This window comes from Dysidea avara, chromosome 6 (genome assembly GCF_963678975.1).
Source record: "Dysidea avara chromosome 6, odDysAvar1.4, whole genome shotgun sequence".
Classification (NCBI taxonomy): domain Eukaryota; kingdom Metazoa; phylum Porifera; class Demospongiae; order Dictyoceratida; family Dysideidae; genus Dysidea; species Dysidea avara.
The window spans coordinates 14,544,256-14,563,390 of record NC_089277.1 but is presented as its reverse complement, the minus strand read 5'-3'; the positions used below and the strand labels follow the sequence as shown (position 1 = coordinate 14,563,390).

Here is a 19,135-nt window from a genome sequence, read left to right as displayed (position 1 = left end):
CAGCTTACCAGCATTCAGTTTCCACCATGCACTCAAGGGGATCAAACTGTTCACTGACATCAGCTGTTGTTGCTAAGTATTATAACAATTCACTTTGTAATGATGGTATTTGGCGTATAAGAAATGGAAACACTTGTAATGTATCCACCATTTCATCATTGGATAAGTCTTAAGGAGTGAAAACAGCTGCATTAAACATCTATAAACTAGTGGTGCTAAGTTGTCCATTGTGCAGTTCTTAACATGCTAAGCTTTTCCTTAATTGTGTGAGACCCTTTTGATATACAGTTGATTTACGCCTCAGTGTTATTTCTATCCTTTTGATAGCGAGTAAGTATCTACTATTTCATGGCGAATTCACCAAGTAGTGATGTTCCAACGATAGCCTCATTGCACTGCATTGATGTACGAAACTCAGTACTGCAAGGGAATCCGTATGCAAGGTGAGTGGAACACTGAACAGTGTCTTATCAAAGTACAGTTGCTATCAAAGTTTCGTAAAGGAGAAGAAATTATCCATTAGCTAATACACACTTTGACCACCGAGTACAAAATTGGTAACAATAACCTATTAGCTGACATGAGAGATCAAGCGTTCTCTAATGGTGTTGCTATGAAGACGGTGAAGGTTCTGTGTCCTAATCTGGTTGACACATAGGATGCTTCTCACACACGATTGACAGGGAGGGAGAAAATTTTTGTACTCCCATACTTCATGAGTTTGCATTGCTTGGGTAAGTATGAACCAAACTACTTTGGAATGAACTGATAGGAAGGCAAAGGATTACCTATTGTCCTACATGATGGTGGAGCTGGTGGGAAGTATACTATCAGATCATGGTATATTTTGGGGATGTAGAGCCATTTCTAAAGAAAAATGAGAACCAGACTGCTCTCATTCTTTACCAGGAGCTTATAAGTGCCGAATTCTATACTGATGACAAAAAAACAACAACTTCAAGTTGAGTTAGCAGCTGTAATTGATTATGTGAGGAGTTTGTTACAACAATGACCATAGGCAGTGGAGATGGGGGGGCATGACCACTCCACTTTTATGGGACAATGTTTGCAAGAAAAGATGAAGATACTCTAATAGAGCAGTCACAGTATTTGGAGAAGCAGTGTAGCAAGCTATGTAGTAGTTATAAATAAGGAGTATAGTTTTTTATTTATTACAAGTACGCAAAATACAATAATAGCTAAGTGCTAAATTGGCGGAGGGCAGCTATTCTCAGCAGGTAGTTACTTCTTTTTTTTTGTCTTCAGCTTAGTTGGCCTGGCCCCCTCACTCTTTGGCCTGCTCCACTGCCCGACGTCGACCACTTTATTTGTCAGGTCTCCATCAACCTTCACTGGATAGCTACTAACTTGAATCATTACAACTGTAGATGACTCACTGCTTCTCAAGGGGGTGACACACAGGCACTCACTGTAGGTAGATCTGCGACCGCAGTCAAAGTCTAAGTCAAAGCCAACAAAATCATGCCAATTCAACAGTCAAGGGTAAAAGCTTCCAACCCACAGTTGAAAAGTGCTGAAATATCGTTGCTAAGTCACCGGTCTAAAAGGCTCTTAGTCACAGGTCAAAGCGAAATTTTGGCCGGTCAAGACTTTGACCGTGGTCGCAGATCTACCTACAGCGCGTACCTGCATGACACCCCCTTGCTTCTCACTGCAGTAGATGATCATAAAGTGCAACAATCGTGTGCTTGGTGAATGACCGATGTCCACCTCTCACTTTCCTTTTTCTACTCAAGCCTTCAGCCATGTCGAAAATGTAGTCTATCTACTCTTAATTATTTATACTACTCACGTACTCCAGTAGTCTCGCGTGGCCAGACCGCTTTTTCTCCGTCACGGCGCTTATCGATTAGAGATTATAAGCGCCTACTCCGAAATAGGGTCTGGTCCAGAATCAATACGTAAACTCGTTTTCACATCCCAAGCAAGAGCTCGGGGGTGTTTAATCAACTTTCGTCATAAAACGTATACTTTCTTTTAATTTTCAAGCCACGTACGCACTGTAAATGCCATGAACGATAGCCGGTAGAGTCGATAAGAAACACTGTGGCTGGTTTTCTAAGGCTAAAAAGAACACGGGTTGATTCCTTGCTCAGTTCGCCTTTAGCCTTTTCGTTTTCACAAGGAATCGATCCGTTACCTTTTTAACCGTAGAATACCAGCCTCAGTGTCTCTCATCAACAGTCTACCGGGTATCGTTCATGGCATTTCCAGTGCGTACGTGGCTTGAAATTTAAAAGGAAGTATACGTTTTATGACGAAAGTTGATTAAACACCCCGAGCTCTTGCTTGGGGTGTGAAAACGAGTTTACGTATTGATTCTGGACCAGACCCTATTTCGGAGTAGGCGCTTATAATCTCTAATCGATAAGCGCCGTGACGGAGAAAAAGCGGTCTGGCTACGCGAGACTAGTACTCCAGTACAGTCTGGCGGCAGCAATCAGCTTCACCAGGATTCCCACCTCTGGTGCTCCCCCATCCAATTGAAGAGCACCAACTAAAGTGTAAAAGGAAACAAAAACACTTAAACACAGTTTGTCACTTGCCTCTTCGGATACCATTACCCCGGTACCAAGGAATTTTCTCGTTTGGGAGGCGAGCGTCTCTTAACATAGGCTTGCTCAGCCCCACAATGCTCGCGAGTGTAGTAGCTGACAGTTCGCTGCGTCGTGATCGGCTCGAAGGACCATGTAAGATATTATCATGGAATATCCCCGAGTTCTGGTTCTGACTACAAAGTGGTCAGTCTCGTGATCTAATGACTAATCAGCTTAGCACCGTGGCGTTTAATCTTAAATAATTATTTCTGATAGGTGCTACTTGCTGCTGGGGATATAAGCAGGAAAATACAGTACTTTAGCATTTCACTACCTAAGAGGTACGTCTCGAGGCACGTATACTGGACATATTTAGTAAAATGACGTTTAAATACGCAGGATTTAAGGAATGAGCTGAGGTGAGCTGACAGTGGAAATGGCGTCGAGACTGTCCTCAAACACTCGCTCAAACATCAAGCGAATATCGAAATACTTCGCCGTGCTGATCAGCAATTGAACTTTTACGTTAACGTTTGTATAGTCTATACACCTTCATCGATATTGTTAACTCCTTACCGTCCAGACACAATGAAACATGCAACTCTGTGCATTACGAGGTGCATTACTTGACTTGCCCTTTGGATTCCATGCAACATCTGGAAGCTGCGAGGGATCGTAAGCAATCCAAGGAGGAGTACCTTCAAATTCTTGCCGAGTTATGGGATTTCCTTCTCATTATGACACAGTGTATTGGGTCATTGCTTGCTTTAAAACTGTTCACTATTTCCACCAAGCAATCTCAAAGTCTATATGTAGGAGGCTACTTGATAAGGCAGCTGGGTTTTCGGTTTCAGCTTCACGGAAGATTTTTCTGGCTAGAAATTGTTTGGAGTGAATGGTAATATGTGCTAAGTCAGGAGATGACAGTGAACTGGCCAGTAGTAATTATAAGAATGGCAAGAGTCTGGATGTGCCCGGCCACTTGAGTGGATCCGTGTCTTCATTATTGTCTGTAAGTATGTGTGTATGCAATAGGCGCATGTACACTACACACACACAGAGTACACATACACACATGGTACACACTCACACATGGTACACACACACACACACACACGGTACACACACACGGTACACACACACACACACACGGTACACACACACACACACGGTACACACACACACACACGGTACACACACACGGTACACACACACACTCACACACACACACACTCACACACACACACACACACACACACACACACACACACACACACACACACACACACACACACACACACACACACACACACACACACACACACACACACTCCAGACAGGGATATAGACAACTAAAAGTGATAATCTAATTTGGAGGGCACTTAACTCAACAAACACAATCACATTTGGAGTCACATCAACTCCACTACAACCACTATCTATTGGAGCCATCTATTGTCATTAGTAACACCTGAATGGTGTGGTAGCCAGTAGCCCATAGGAATGTGTTTTGTGTTAGAACTAAACCATATACATGCACTGTTTATGTTTTGTGTTGTAGCTTCATGTTGTTGATTGCTCTAGGCTATGTTACATATATATGTATGTGCTCATATTACAATGTATTAAACAAGATTTGGCATTGTATGGTTGCTGGATATCTAGTATAATTACGATGGGTGTGTGTACTTAGCAAAAATTGACAAAACTGTAAACTGTTAACAGTTTCCAAAATTGGCAACTTTTGTTTTTTTGCTTTGAACAACCACAAGATGGTGTTCAAAGCTATCAATTCTGGCAATAAGTGTACTACTCCTTTAATATAAAGGATGATGAACTGATTGATTGTGGGATTTAGTTTGCCAAAAATGGCAATTTTTTGATACCCAAAAGTGCCATTTATACAATAGACCATATGCATGGTCTAAAAACGCAACGGAATTATTTTACAAAAAAAAGTTGACGGTGAACGACTACCGGAGCGATTATTTTGAACTTGAAAACTAGACCAACGACGAATGATGTCTAAGCGACAATGCTGTGTTTGGGGTTGCCACAACAGGAAAGGAAGATGTGTGGAGGATATTGATGGAAATCGTCTTTGTGGATGCCCTCAGCTGCAGGTTGATGGTTGCCCCAAGCCCGAATTGGTGACACTCTACACCATTAGCAAAATGCCCCAGTCTATTAAACGCGCTGTTATACAAAGAATCAACCTTACTAGACAAGGTCCAGAACAGAGCAGGTGGAAAGCTTCTTCAACCGCGGTGATCTGCAACGTGCATTATGAGGACTTCATGGGTCCTAGCAAGACAAACAAATTTTGTATTCCTGTGTATTTTAAGAAGCCCAGCACCACTCCAGCATCAAAGAAAGCTAGGATAGAGGAAGAAGATATGCAGGATACAACCAGTGGATATCAGGATGAAGATCTTGATGATTTGTCACTGCAAGATACTCAGCCAGAAACTATCCGTGTAAGCCTTGATATTTGTACAGCCTCAAGTACTTCTCAACTGGACTTGGATGCTGAGTTGTACCTTGAATCTACTGAATTTACTGATAGAACTGAAGATACTCAGTCAGATACTGTTCCCATACAATCACATTTGCATGGTCTTGATGCTGAAGACCCAGGTACAGCCTCCAGTAGTACTCAACTGGTTAATGCTGAGCTGTGCTGTGAACCTGCTATGATAGTAAGTGGTACACCTGTTTCACAACCACATGATCTTAGTTCACCTGATGTTGCAAGTATTGTCTCCAGGTGTGCTCAGGTAGAGCAAGAAAACAGTGAGCTACGTGCAGAGAACTTGGCATTGAAACAAAAACTTGAGACTTTCAACAGCACTGTGCAGCGATTAAGTTTGAGCCTACTTACTGAAAGTAAACTACAAATGTACACTGGCCTTCCTCGGAAGGTATTTGAATGTCTTTTAGCGTGGATAATTCCTGCAGTAAGAAAAAGAGGAGCACGTGATGAACTAGATCCATCTCAAAAGTTGCTCTTGGTTATGATGAGGGTTCGTTACAACTTTCCGCAAAGTGATTTAGCTTTTCGCTTTAATATTGATCAAAGCACAGTATCCCGTATCCTAAATCAGTGGATACCAATGCTGAAAGTTCAGTTGAAACAACTTATTAGATGGCCACAAACAACTATTGGCCCAATTGATCCTCCCTACAATTTATTACCCAATGCTGTAGCCATTATTGATGGAACTGAAATTTTTATTGAAAGGCCAAGTAACTTAGCTACACAGAAATCTTCATACAGTGATTATAAAAGTCATACCACAGTAAAGTATTTAGTAGCTATAGACACTTTTACTGGAGTTTTTGTGTATGTTTCACCCGGATTTTCTGGAAACAGCAGTGATCGGTTTACTATAGAGCATAGTGGGATACTAGATCAATTGAAACCAGGCCAAAGAATCCTTGCTGACAAAGGATACAATGCACGGGATCTTTTTGCTCAGAAGAGATGTTTTTTGACCATTCCGAGTTTCTTAAGTGAAGGTCGCCTTACTGCACAGGAAGGTTTGAATTCTCGGACAATTGCCAGTGCACGGATTAGAGTGGAGAATGCCATCAAACGGTTAAAGGCTTTATCTGAAACATTAAGCAACAGAGTGAACAAGAAGATTGTGGATGATATGGTCCTTGTAGCTGGTGCACTATGTAACTTGAAACAAAAATTGATTAAGTAGCTATAATGTATACATATATATGTATTTTTTTTATTTTCTGGGTATTGTACAACAATAAGTGTAGTTGGTACTTTATAGCAGAACATTTATTGTAATTTACAAGTGACATAAAATAATTAGCTTACATTGAACTACACAACCCATCAATACTACATGTATACATAACCCATGCGTAATAACACACATAACCTTATATAAATTAATACTACATATTACATAACCTATCTAAAGCTTCAACACCTAGTGTAGAGAAGTAAAAATGAGAGAGTTTATCCTTCATATCTGTCCATAGTTCAACATCAAACATAATCCGCTCAATATGAATGTCTACGTCTGTCCATACCACAAAATCACAAAATTCTGCACCTGTGAGTGCAATCTGACCTGTCACTTGAAAGTAGTAATCATGCCGGCGATTGAGAGATATTTGGCCATTTTCGGTATTTCTAAACAAACAAAATGCAGGGTCCTTGCAAGCCACTTCAATAGAATTATTTCGGTGCTTATAGGGACACTTAACCTCTACCACTCCAAACTTTCCATTTGCAAGGGGAATGATTCCATCAGGAGATGTTGCCAGGTAAGGAAATTCTACACTCAGGTATACACCACATTCTTCAACCTGAGCACCACTCTGCTGAATGTATTGGTGTATAGCATTTGACTCGTGGTCACATCCCCACCGCAGTGCTGCTGTGTGGGGAATACCATAATCTCCTAACAGAGATTTAACCAGTGAAGGAGGATACAATCGTCGGAATGCTCTGTTGCAAACCCTACCAAAATTGCTAGACGTGATTCTCCACTGTCTTGCATCTAACCACAATGGATTATGTCTTTGACCAATGGTCATGACTTGGATTAACTCAACCTCTTCAGCTGTCGGCTTTAGCGCCTCAACAAGATCATCGACATTAACATCTCGAATAGAAGCGATGTCAGATAACTTATCAAGTGGGTCGATTAATACAGGATTAGCACTAGGTGGAGGAGCTGATTGCAAGGACCTTTCCTCTTCCTGCTTAAAATAATGCTGGACACCTGAGTCACATCCAGCACTCTCCAACTGTTGCAACAAGTCATCAACTTTTACAACAGGCCCAGTGAATGCAACATAGCCATCAACAGATGACTTTCCAAAATCTAAGTCTACTACAAAGGATGGCTTTCCACTTTGTGTAGGCCTAGACCAAGCACACCTCACACTTGTGCATGCTTGTGGAGTGATCTCGGTAAGTGTAATAAGTAGTGCAGCTATATGTACACAACTCTGTGTTTCCCCAGCAGGACACTTACAATTTCCAGCTACAGGTCTTCCATCCTGTAACTTTGTAAATAGAGAGTAGAATGGAGGGTTCTTCCGCATAGTAGGTCGACATTTAGCTTTTATGAAAGTAGTGTCATCAGCTTTTGCCATCTCCAAATCAAACAAGTGGCTACACTGACATAAACGAACACCAGTTTGAAAATTCTTGGTGTAGCCTCCCTTTTCCTTAAGATATGCGGTAACATTACCTTCCCTCACTAACGGAAAGTCGTCTCCTGTCCAACCATCAGCTGGCAGTTGCTCAAAGCTTGGTGGACTTGTATACGTGACACATTGAAATACGGTAGCCTCGATTTCCTCTTCTAATCTATCTGTATAAACAACATCAGCAACTTTTTGAACCAGTTCAGCCTTGTTTCCAGTTAGGAGTATCCGCCTCTCTCACAGAAAAGTCTTCAATTGATCAACAGTCCACGAACGATACAACTCTACACCTTCCGCCATTCAGCTCACTGACACCGTTCACCGTTGTGACGTAAAGAGGATCACGAGAGAATTAGAGATATACGGTACGCATATCGTCTATTGCCACATCTGGCAACAAAAAGTATCCACTTTTGGCAACTTTTGAGGTGCTCACAATTTCTATTTTGGGCAATTTCTGCAATTGTTATATAATTTTATTGAAAGTACATCATACAATATAGTAGGACTGTACATATATTAGGAATCATAAAAAGGTGCACACAAAAAAATAATATGACCAGAAACCAGCTTCACAATCCCATCATGGCAGTATTGGTTAGGTAGAATCAAACCAAAAAGTGTCTTCAGAGTGACTAAAATCACTTCAAATAAGAAGTTGATTCTTTAAGAAGATGCTTATTATACCATGTAAATACTCTATTCACCTACACAGCTAGGTTGCAATTATTATATCTCTTCAGGCAATCAGTTTCAACTGCCCTACAAATTTGAAGAAAATCATCTAAAGCATGCGCAAGTTATAGTGATTTTTTTCTAAAGTGTGGTGAAAAGAAGAATAACAAAAAAATGAGTGAATTTTTATGCGGGTAAGAAGGTATCTTTAAGTTTGTGTTGTAGGTGGCAAATTGCCAGTTTTGGCAAAAAAAAGATTACTTTTGAAAGTAAATATGCTAGCCTGCCAAAAATAACTGTACTAGATTGATGTGCTAGATTGTAGAAACCTGACTGATATTAAAAAGAACAGTATATATCCCTTAAAATAAGTCCTGTATTTAAGTGGTTAAATGCCACAGTGTTCACTACCTTAGTTGTCAAATTGATGTGGCGATTATACAAAATCTACCGCTACTCATGAAACGTTGTTTAAGTTTTTAAAATTGATTATGGAACCACTCAAGTGCAGCTATTATTGAAGGTGAGGCATCTAACCAATAAATAAGATATGTATATTTCATCGGTAGCGTGTTAATCACACTCATATTTTAAGCAGTTAAAATCTACGAAAAACTGAACAATAATATTTTTATCATATAAAAGTATAACTCGATGGCAATGGCAATCGAGTTGGTAGCTCCAATGGTAATTCTGTGGAAGTGCCAAGTCATGATGAGGAGGAAGCTGAAGAAGAGTGGGAGAGAAGAGAACACATAGAGGCCTCCATATCTCCTATGTCACCAGACAATGAAGAGGAGGTTGATGATGAAATTGTATAAGAAGAAGAAAACAACCGACGATGCAAGGAATTTACACCCTTGGCCAAGCGCAGGTGTAAAGGGTCATTAAGAAGCAGATGTGATATGGACAATCTTAACACTTCTACATTGTAGAAACTGATTAACTTGCATTTACTAAATCAACCCATTTATAGCATTTTATAATTAAAGTGGGATAACACTTAAGCACCATCTAGTTGTTGCTCAAAGCAACACAGACAATTCCAATTTTAGAACAGTTTCAGTTTTGGTAACTTTTGTTCAGCTTGAAAAGTGTCTAATAGCTATGATAATTCTGTGTAATTAAGAACTTGCCAATTTGGTCACAAAAACTTCCAACTTTGCATTGCATAAAAAATGATATGTTTAGTTGCTAGAAATAGCTAAATTGCCAAAAATGGTAATTTCTGGCAACCAAAAGTTGCCAAGTTTGGCTAATTTTGAACTGCTCTCAGCATTAAAAAGTTGCCACTTCTGGTAACTTTTGGCAAACTAAATCCCACAATCAATGAGTTTATCATCCTTTATAAGTAAAAATACAATTACTGCCACATTTGGTAGCTTTGTAGCACCAATTGTTGTGGTTGCTCAAAGCAAAACAATAATTGCCAATTTTGGACATTTTTAGTTTTGGCAACTTTTGAACTGCTCATAAATGCCAAAGATGGCAATTATGGGCAACTAGAAACTTGCCAGAATTGGCATCTTTCCTCCACTGCCCAAACTTTTTGAGCCGTCAAAAGTTGCCGGAAAAGGCTACTTTTGGTTGCCGGAAATTGCCACTTTTGGTAATTTCTGAGCAGTCTATTAGTTTCCAAAATTGGATCTATAACATATCTGTTGCTAAGGCATGTGATGAGTCATTGTGTTGTGTGTGTATTGTGTCTACAATTAAGTGTCCATTGTCTGTGTTGTCTCTAAACTGTAGTTGATTCCGATGAAGAATCTGAAATGTCCGAGGTATGTAAGCAGTGCGTACTTGTACATCTGTAATAGATCATGCATGCTTGCTTGACCACAGACAGTATGTGCGAGCAGCATACACTTACACACACTTACATGCATGCTCACAGTTATACATGAGCAAATACACCAGTAAGTTTGACTCGTGAAAAAAAAATAGCTGGAGCACTTTTATGGTCAGCATATATATATGCGACTACTATATATAGTTTTTCACTTATAATATATAATAATATTGCTTACAATAGTGAGAACGAAGGATACTGTATTATCTACACGATGCATACAGACATGTGTTACACTCATTTCCCTATAGGGGTCCAGTGGCACTCTGGATTGTGTATTATCATGTCTGTCAAAGCCACCCCATGAGAGAACTGAAGAAGACATAGAGGGATTGTTGGATGTGCTAGCAATGTTGCCGGTAAGTATACGTACCACTTCTGTTGACAAGATAAGAAGTGTATAAGTAATGTTGTGTACATTCATACACTGGTGTACAGGTGTATATGCCTACATGGCTAAGCATTCATATAGAATACATATAATATAAACTCTGTACGTATGCCATATGGGTCACGGGTGTAGATGTGTGCAGTAGTTTAGTTGTGATGCATGAATGAATGTAGCACTACACACACCTGCATGCACACACTCATGTATGCATATGTACGCACACGCACACACTGCTACGATCTACCACGTATACACACCAAGCGCACACAACTCTCTCTAACTCACTGGTCACCATAGTGTATTATCACATTTTAAAGTGCCATGTAATTTGCTTAGTCTATCATTGTAGTGTGTATTACACACTGAATGGAGCTCCATTGTCTCAACACTACTGGGTGTACACTAGTGTTATAACTCAATGGCTTACCTACTGTAGGTTACACATCAGTGACAAGAATTAACACCGCAACTTGTATCCAAAACAAACTGTTAGCGTAGCCATGCCATATTAGGCTGGGCTTAACTGTTAGGGAGTGTCACTTCAAAGGGTGTAGCTTTGTTTGCAGTGTGCTAATTTGTTTGTGGGTGGTATAATTTATAATGTATTTATAATGTATATGTGACCCGGTCTGCGAAAAGGGCTCTTATAACCTTTCCAATTGCATATATATGGTAACCCATAACTTGACTGGTGAATACGGTACAAGCCTACAATTTGGTCACTCAACAACCCTAACCTGGCAGTAGCTGTGGGTGTAATTACATGGTGATAGCTTTAGTAGATTAGGAGTTATGATTAGCCAAACATGGATAATTGGAAAGGCTATAAGAGCCCTTTTCGCAGACCGGGTTACATATTATTATTATGCTCATTAAATACCAGGGTATCTATGTAATCACAAATCATTGTTGTAATGTATTTATAAACACAGCCACCTCAATAATAAGGCCACCTCATTATAGTGACCATGCCAAACATAGGTTAGGTGTACTTTATAACCTCATTAATAAGACCACCTCGTTATAGTGACCATTGTCAAGTACATGTATGTAAGTCCCAAACATAGCTAAGGTATGTTTCATGACATCATTAATAAGACCCCTCATTATAGTAGCCGAGTTTTGTCCCATGAGTGGCTCTCTTAACGAGGTTTTACCATGTAATTAACTATGTACGTTAGGCCCTAATGTTCGTTCTTGTACATATAAGTCTATATACATGTTGACTGTCCTAATTTGTTTATTCTGTTACTAGGCCTTCTCTAAGCTCACATCTGCTGTACGTCGCTCCATTCTCAAGTTGATGGTACTCAAAACTGTTGATGAAGACAACACTGTTATTATCAACAATGGAGAAGAGGTGTGTGCGTGTGCGTGTGTGTGTGTGCATGTGTGTGTGTGCGTGTGTGTGTGTGTGTGCGTGTGTGTGTATGCAGCATTCAATCCTTGTTTACATCATAAACCATGATAGTGTTTCTTGTTATTTGCATACAAAGTTATAGCATTGGTTGTGTGCATTTAAGAGTTTAGCAGTTACTTCTGTACTAGGAGTTTCCCTTTTCAATCCCTATCTATACGTATATGTAATGATGAAATGTTCTGTACAAGTGGACAGCTGGTATGTAGTGTTCAATGGATGTCTGAAATTTTGTCGAGAACAAGAGCAAGAGAAACTATTACATGCTGGAGAAAGGTAAATAATAAAACAGCTTTATTTGTATGGTACATGTCCATCAGGTAATGTACTCTTTAGTGATTCTTTTCCAACAGTTATGGCATCAACCAATCACTAAAGGTGACACTTTACAGTGGTAGATTACTGGCATTAAAGGACTGTCAGGTGAGCATGCTCTAGTTTTGTTTGTGGGTGACCGTCTGTCTGTATATTTCAATATGTGTGACTGCGTACATTCAGTTTGTGACCTTCTCCTCCCTTCCAGTATGGGTTCCTACACATCAGTGAGTTCAGTGAGATCATCCATGAAGGAGAGGAACACATCAAGAGGGAGACTGATGAGGACGAACAAACTGTTAAAGTGATGGAGTTACGTGCGGCTGGTCCTAAAAGAGAAGGGTACTTTATTATCTAGGTGTGTGTGTGTGTGTGCACGCGCGTGCGTGTGTGTGAGTGTAGGGGGGAGTGGATGTATAGTATGTTTTTGGCAACAGGGATTATCAATTGTAGTGTAAGCCTGAAGAAATTGGTTCAATTGACACATTTTGTAGTGCCCAACTAAGTCTGGTGCAAGTCTTGTGTCTTCTTTGTAGTACATCTTCATTTTATATGCTTGCGTGCCTATTTTAAGCCCTTGTGCTAAAAAATACACACTTACATGTGTATCTTAATATAATGCAAACTATTTTACATCAAGACACACGGTAGTGTGTCGTGCGGCCCAAGAAGCCGGCGCGCAACCCCGTGAGTATATTGACAGGAAGAAAGAAAACGCAATTTTCGCACCTCCGTAGCTCTGTGCTGCCTTGATGAAACAAGACAAATTTTGCTGTGTAGCTTCCCTCCACCTTCAGCACTCCACATTCCAAATTTGAGCGAAATCGCTTCAGGCATTCCTGAGATATGCGACTTCAAAAATTGGCTTAGTTTCTTCGTTTTTTTTTTCTTATTATTTTTCTTCCTCTTTTCGCACACTTACAAAAACTGCTATAAAACGCAAACGCGTTATCCGATTGCCTTGAAATTTGGCACACAGAAGGGGGGTATAAAGGCGCATCTCGGTACCAACTTTGGCTGGAATACCATAAACAGGCAAAGAGTTATGAGCGATTATGCGCGAAAAATAACACCAATATGTTGTCACGCCTACAGGGTAAACCGCGTATGGGAAGAAGCTGAAAATCGGTGGGTGAATAGGTTAACTATTGAACCTCAAACCTTTTGTGGTTTGAAAGAAATCGAGCTAAAAACCAGGAAGATACAGCGAAAAAATCAACAGTGTGTAACAATTATGCAATCGAGATTAGCTAATTTATTATTATTATTATTATTATTATTATGCTTGCCACGCCTACCAGATAAATCACTTGGGGTAATGCTTTGAAAATCGCTGTACAGATGGAGTTATCATCTTAGAAAGGCTCTTCAATGGTGTAGAAGAATCAGACTTAAAGCCACGGAGTTATAACACGAAATCCAACTTGGTGTAGCAAGTGCGAGATCGAGATACTCTAATAGAGCGGTCATCCTAATAGAGCAGTCACCCTGAACAGAATTCAAGAGATCAGTTAGAAATAAGTAACCTGTATAGAGATCAGCTACAAACAAATCACCCTGTAGAGAGTTCAGCTACAAACAATTCACCCTGTTCAGACATCAGTTAGAAGAAGTTTTCTTGTAGAGAGTTCAGTTACAAACAAATCACCCTGTTGAAAGATCAGCTAGAAGATGTCACCTTGTAGATAGTTCAGTTACAAAGAAACCACCATGTAGAGAATTCAGCTACAAACTAGTGACCCTGTAGATACATCAGCTAGAAGAAGTTACCTTGTAGAGAGTTCAGCTACAAAGAAACCATTCTGTAAAGAGCTCAGCTGCAAACAAATCACCTATACAGAATTCAGCTACAAACAAATCACCCTGTAGAGAAATCAGCTAGAAGAAGTTACCTTGTAGATAGTTCAGCTACAAACAAATCATCCTGTAGAGAGATCAGCTAGAAGAAGTTACCTTGTAGATAGTTCAGCTACAAACAATTCACCCTGTACAGAGCTCAGTTAAAAGAGGTTTCCTTGTAGAAAGTTCAACTACAAACAAATCACCCTGTAGAGAGATAAGTAAGAAGAAGTTACCTTGTAGATCGTTCAGCTACAAACAATTCACCCTGTAAAGAGATCAGCTAGAAGAAGTTACCTTGCAGAGAGTTCAGCTACAAAGAAACCATCATATAGAGAATTCAGCTGCAAACAAATCATGTATAGAGAGTTCAGCTACAAACAAATCTCCCTGTAGAGAGATCAGCTAGAAGAAGTTTCCTTGTAGAGAGTTCTGCTACAAACAAATCACCCTGTAGAAAGATCAGCTAGAAGAAATCACCTTGTAGAGAGTTCAGCTTCAAAGAAACAATCATGTGAGAGTTCAGGTACAAACAAATTGTCCTGTAGAGAGATCAGCTAGAAGAAGTTACCTTGTAGAGAGTTCAGCTAAAAAGAAACCATCATGTAGATAGTTCAGTTACAAACAAATCACCCTGTAGAAAGATCAGCTATAGAAGAAATCACCTTGTAGAGAGTTCAGCTACAAAGAATATATCATGTAGAGAGTTCAACTACAAACAAATCACCCTGTAGAAAGATCAGCTATAGAAGAAATCACCTTGTAGAGAGTTCAGCTACAAAGAAACCATCATGTAGAGAGTTCAGCTACAAACAAATCAGCCTGTAGAGAGATCAGCTAGAAGAAATTACCTTGTAGAGAGTTCAGCTACAAAGAAACCATCATGTAGAGAGTTCAGCTGCAAACAAATCACCTGTAGAGAGTTAAGCTACAAACAAATCTCCCTGTAGAGAGATCAGCTAGAAGAAGTCACCTTGCAGGGAGTTCAGTTACAAAGAAATAAACCATGTAGAGAGTTCAGCTGCAAACAAATCACCTGTAGAGAGTTCAGCTAGAAACAAGTCACCCTGTAGAGAGATCAGCTAGAAACAAGTCACCTTGTAGAGAGTTCAGCTAGAAGAAGTCACACTGTAGAGCTACAAAGAAACTACCATGTAGAGTTCAGCTGCAAACAAATCACCCTGTAGAGAACTCAGCTACAAACAAATCGCCCTGTAGAAAGATTAGCTAGAAGAAGTTACCTTATAGGGAGTTCAGCTATGAACAGATCACCCTGTAGAGAGTTCAGCTACAAACAAATCACCCTGTAGAGAGTTAAGTTACAAAGAAACCACCATGTAGAGAGTTCAGCTGCAAAAAAAATCAATCACTCTGTAGAGAGTTCAGCTAGAAGAAGTCACCTTGTAGAGAGTTAAGCTGCAAATAAATCACCCTGTAGAGAATTCAGCTACAAACAAATCACCCTGTAGAAAGATCAGCTAGAAGAAGTTACCTTGTAGAGAGTTCAGCTACAAAGAAACCACCATGTAGAGAGTTCAGCTGCAAACAAATCACCTGTAGAGAGTTCAGCTAGAAACAAGTCACCCTGTAGAGAGATCAGCTAAAAACAAGTCACCCTGTAGAGAGTTCAGCTAGAAGAAGTCACATTGTAGAGAGTTCAGTTACAAAGAAACTACCACGTAGAGAGTTCAGCTGCAAACAAATCATCCTGTAGAGAGTTCAGCTAGAAGAAGTCACCTTTTAGAGACTTCAGCTACAAAGCAACCACCATGTAAAGAGTTCAGCTGCAAAAAACTCAATCACCTTGTAGAAAGATCGGCTAGAAGAAGTTACCTTGTAGAGAGTTCAGCTACAAAGAAACCACCATGTAGAGAGTTCAGCTGCGAACAAATCACCTGTAGAGAGTTCAGCTAGAAACAAGTCACCCTGTAGAGAGTTCAGCTAGAAGAAGTCACATTGTAGAGAGTTCAGCTACAATGAAACTCCCATGTAGAGAGTTCAGCTGCAAACAAATCACCCTGTAGAGAACTCAGCTACAAACAAATATGCAGTGTAAAAAGATCAGCTAGAAGAAGTTACCTTGTAGAGAGTTCAGCTACAACGAAACCACCATGTAGAGAGTTCAGCTACAAACAAATCACCTGTAGAGAGTTCAGCTAGAAACAAGTCACCCTGTAGAGAGATCAGCTAGAAACAAGTCACCTTGTAGAGAGTTCAGCTAGAAGAAGTCACATTGTAGAGAGTTCAGCTACAAAGAAACCACCATTTAGAGAGTTCAGCTGCAAACAAATCACCCAGTGGAAAGTTCAGCTATGAACAGATTACCCTGTTGAGAGTTCAGTTAGAAACAAAGAATCCTGTAGAGAGATCACCTAGAAGTATCGCCTTGTAGAGAATTCAGCTACAAACAAATCACCTGTAGAGAGTTCAGCTACAAACAAATCACCCTGTAGAGAGATCAGCTAGAAGAAGTTACCTTGTAGGGATTTCAGCTACAAACAAATCACCCTGTAGAGAGTTCAGCTACAAAGAAACCATTCTGTAAAGAGCTCAGCTGCAAACAAATCACTTGTACAGAATTCAGCTACAAACAAATCACCCTGTAGAGAGATCAGCAAGAAGAAATTACCTTGTAGATAGTTCAGTTACAAACAAATCACCCTGTAGAAAGATCAGTTAGAAGAAGTTACCTTGGAGAAAGTTCAGCTACAAAGAAACCATTTTGTAAAGAGCTCAGCTGCAAACAAATCACCTGTACAGAATTCAACTACGAACAAATCTCCCTGTAGAGAGATCAGCTAGAAGAAATTACCTTGTAGAGAGTTCAGCTACAAAGAAACCACCATGTAGAGAGTTCAGCTGCAAAGAAATCACCCTGTAGAAAATTCTGCCAGAAACAAATTGCCCTGTAGAAAGATCAGTTAGAAGAAGTTACCTTTTAGAGAGTTCAGCTACAAAGAAACCATTCTGTAAAGAACTCAGCTGCAAACAAATCACCTATACAAAATTCAGCTACAAACACATCACCCTGTAGAGAGATCAGCTAGAAGAAGTTACCTTGTAGATCGTTCAGCTACAAACAATTCACCCTGTAGAGAGAGCAATTAGAAGAAGTCACCTTGTAGAGTGTTCAGTTACAAAGAAACCACCATGGAGATTTCTGTAATCAATATAATTTATGTGACCGGATTTGCGAAAAGGGGTCTTCCACACACATCCAATTCCGTAAACGTTGGAGACCATAACTCAGTGTTCAAGTAACATATTAACCTGACAATTGCACCATGTATTCAGCTATAGTGGTGCTCACCACTGCCCAAATATCAAGGCAATAGCTCTTTCCAATCTGAAGTTATCAATTGTCAAAGTTGGCAAATTGGATGTGTGTGGAAGACCCCTTTTCGCAAATGCGGTCAAATATGTATTATACAGTATATATAATTTGTACATCTACTTCATCTTTTCTTCTTCCTGTAGTAAAGAAAAAAAAATGTGGGTTAAAAAAGTCCCAAAACTGGTATACAAATACAAAAAGAAATGAAATCTAATCCAAAACAGCCAAGCTGTAAAAAAAGTGTGCGGCCCTCAGAAAGGCTATGGTGAAAAAAGATGTGAAATCCAAGGTGGCGGCCAAGAAATGGCTGTGATGGTAGGTTAATGGTAAAAATTTTAATAAAGACAATTCAGGTGAATTTTTGTGCCGCTTCACACAATTTACCTAAATTGTCATTATTAAAATTTTTACCATTAACCTACCATCACAGCCATTTCTTGGCCGCCACCTTGGATTTCACATCTTTTTTCACCATAGCCTTTCTGAGGGCCGCACACTTTTTTTACAGCTTGGCTGTTTTGGATTAGATATCATTTACTGGTTGACAGGCTACTCCAGACCAACTACTAGATCACTTACTGGAGGATAGTGTGGATGATTCCTACCCTGCTGACTTCCTGTTGACATACCGAACATTCCTCACATCACCAGGACAGATCTTTGACAAGTTAATGACCAGCTGGAATGAGAGAACTGAAGTTCATGCTCCAGTAAGTGTGTACTTTAATTTGTGCATGTTTGTTTGTTTGTTTGTTTGTTCATCTCTTTATTTGCTTTTATGCTCACATGATCTAATTACAGACAATACACGTAGTACTACACTGGGTCACCAATCACTGTGGTGATTTTGATGGTGATTTTGATGGTGATTTTGATGGTGATTTTGATGGTGATTTTGATGGTGATTTTGATGGTGATGATGAGATGACTGGGTTCCTGGATAAGTTTGAAGAACTCCTAAAAGGAGAGGTGAGTTAGTTACCACTTGTTAGTATTCATAGACACATGTACATGTATATTTAAAATGTTCTAGAACAAACTTGGTCCTCTAAGAGTGCTGGATATTGCAAGAAGTACTTACTCTAAACCTCGTCCCATTGAATTGGTAAGTGACTTGCCAAGTGCTCATTATTTTATGATTACTACTGTGTTCTTTTTAATTCCCACCAGGAAAGAGAAGCAGCTAAGACTGCAATAGATTTCCAGATTGGTGGAGGACATGACATGGAGCCACTTATCTTTGTTATTGGTGTGCTAGTTGGGTCAACCGCCCACCAGAAGGGACTCCGAGTAGGAGATCAAGTAAGAATGTATGTATAATGTGTTTGTATATGTGTGTAGCTAGTGTGTGTGTGTGTAGTGCATGTGAGTGAGTGAGTGTGTAGCTAGTGTGTGTGAGTGAGTGAGTGTGTAGTGCGTGCGTGCGTGCGTGTGTGTGTGTGTGTGTGTGTGTGTGTGTGCAGAGTACAATATAACAGTCGGCCCTCGGCCATTTTCCGACCAAGTGATGCTGTTGACTGATCAATGTAGCCGTTTGTCGGCCATTTGTGCCGATCAAATTTTTTACAACTGTAAT

At 39.9% G+C, this 19,135-nt stretch overlaps 2 protein-coding genes across 3 annotated transcripts; both read left to right on the top strand.

Annotated features, from left to right (window-relative positions):
- Nucleotides 1–2,804: 2,804 nt before the first annotated feature.
- Nucleotides 2,805–18,242, top strand: LOC136257767 (rap guanine nucleotide exchange factor 2-like). Of its 2 annotated transcripts, XM_066051078.1 has the most exons (9): nucleotides 2,824–2,899; nucleotides 2,958–3,570; nucleotides 10,164–10,195; nucleotides 10,515–10,622; nucleotides 11,910–12,017; nucleotides 12,265–12,347; nucleotides 12,425–12,494; nucleotides 12,595–12,744; nucleotides 18,108–18,242. In XM_066051078.1, exons 3-8 carry the CDS (start codon nucleotides 10,187–10,189, stop codon nucleotides 12,742–12,744), a joined length of 528 nt encoding a protein of 175 aa, XP_065907150.1. In that variant the 5' UTR covers nucleotides 2,824–2,899; nucleotides 2,958–3,570; nucleotides 10,164–10,186; the 3' UTR covers nucleotides 18,108–18,242. The 2 variants fall into 2 exon arrangements, with proteins under 2 accessions (XP_065907151.1, XP_065907150.1); XM_066051079.1 differs by having other exon boundaries at nucleotides 2,805–3,570; nucleotides 12,425–12,449.
- LOC136259274 (uncharacterized) lies at nucleotides 4,580–6,268 on the top strand. The gene has a single exon (XM_066052763.1). The coding sequence runs from the start codon at nucleotides 4,580–4,582 to the stop codon at nucleotides 6,266–6,268; it is 1,689 nt and encodes a 562-aa protein (XP_065908835.1).
- Nucleotides 18,243–19,135: the final 893 nt, after the last annotated feature.

Excerpts from the sequence above, each read along its gene's own strand:
- LOC136259274 (XM_066052763.1), top strand. The coding sequence starts at position 4,580 with ATGTCTAAGCGACAATGCTGTGTTTGGGGTTGCCACAACAGGAAAGGA.
- LOC136257767 (XM_066051078.1), top strand. Across the intron at positions 10,623-11,909 it reads ATGTGCTAGCAATGTTGCCG|GCCTTCTCTAAGCTCACATC; the intron begins GTAAGTATACGT and ends TTCTGTTACTAG. Across the intron at positions 12,348-12,424 it reads CTATTACATGCTGGAGAAAG|TTATGGCATCAACCAATCAC; the intron begins GTAAATAATAAA and ends CTTTTCCAACAG.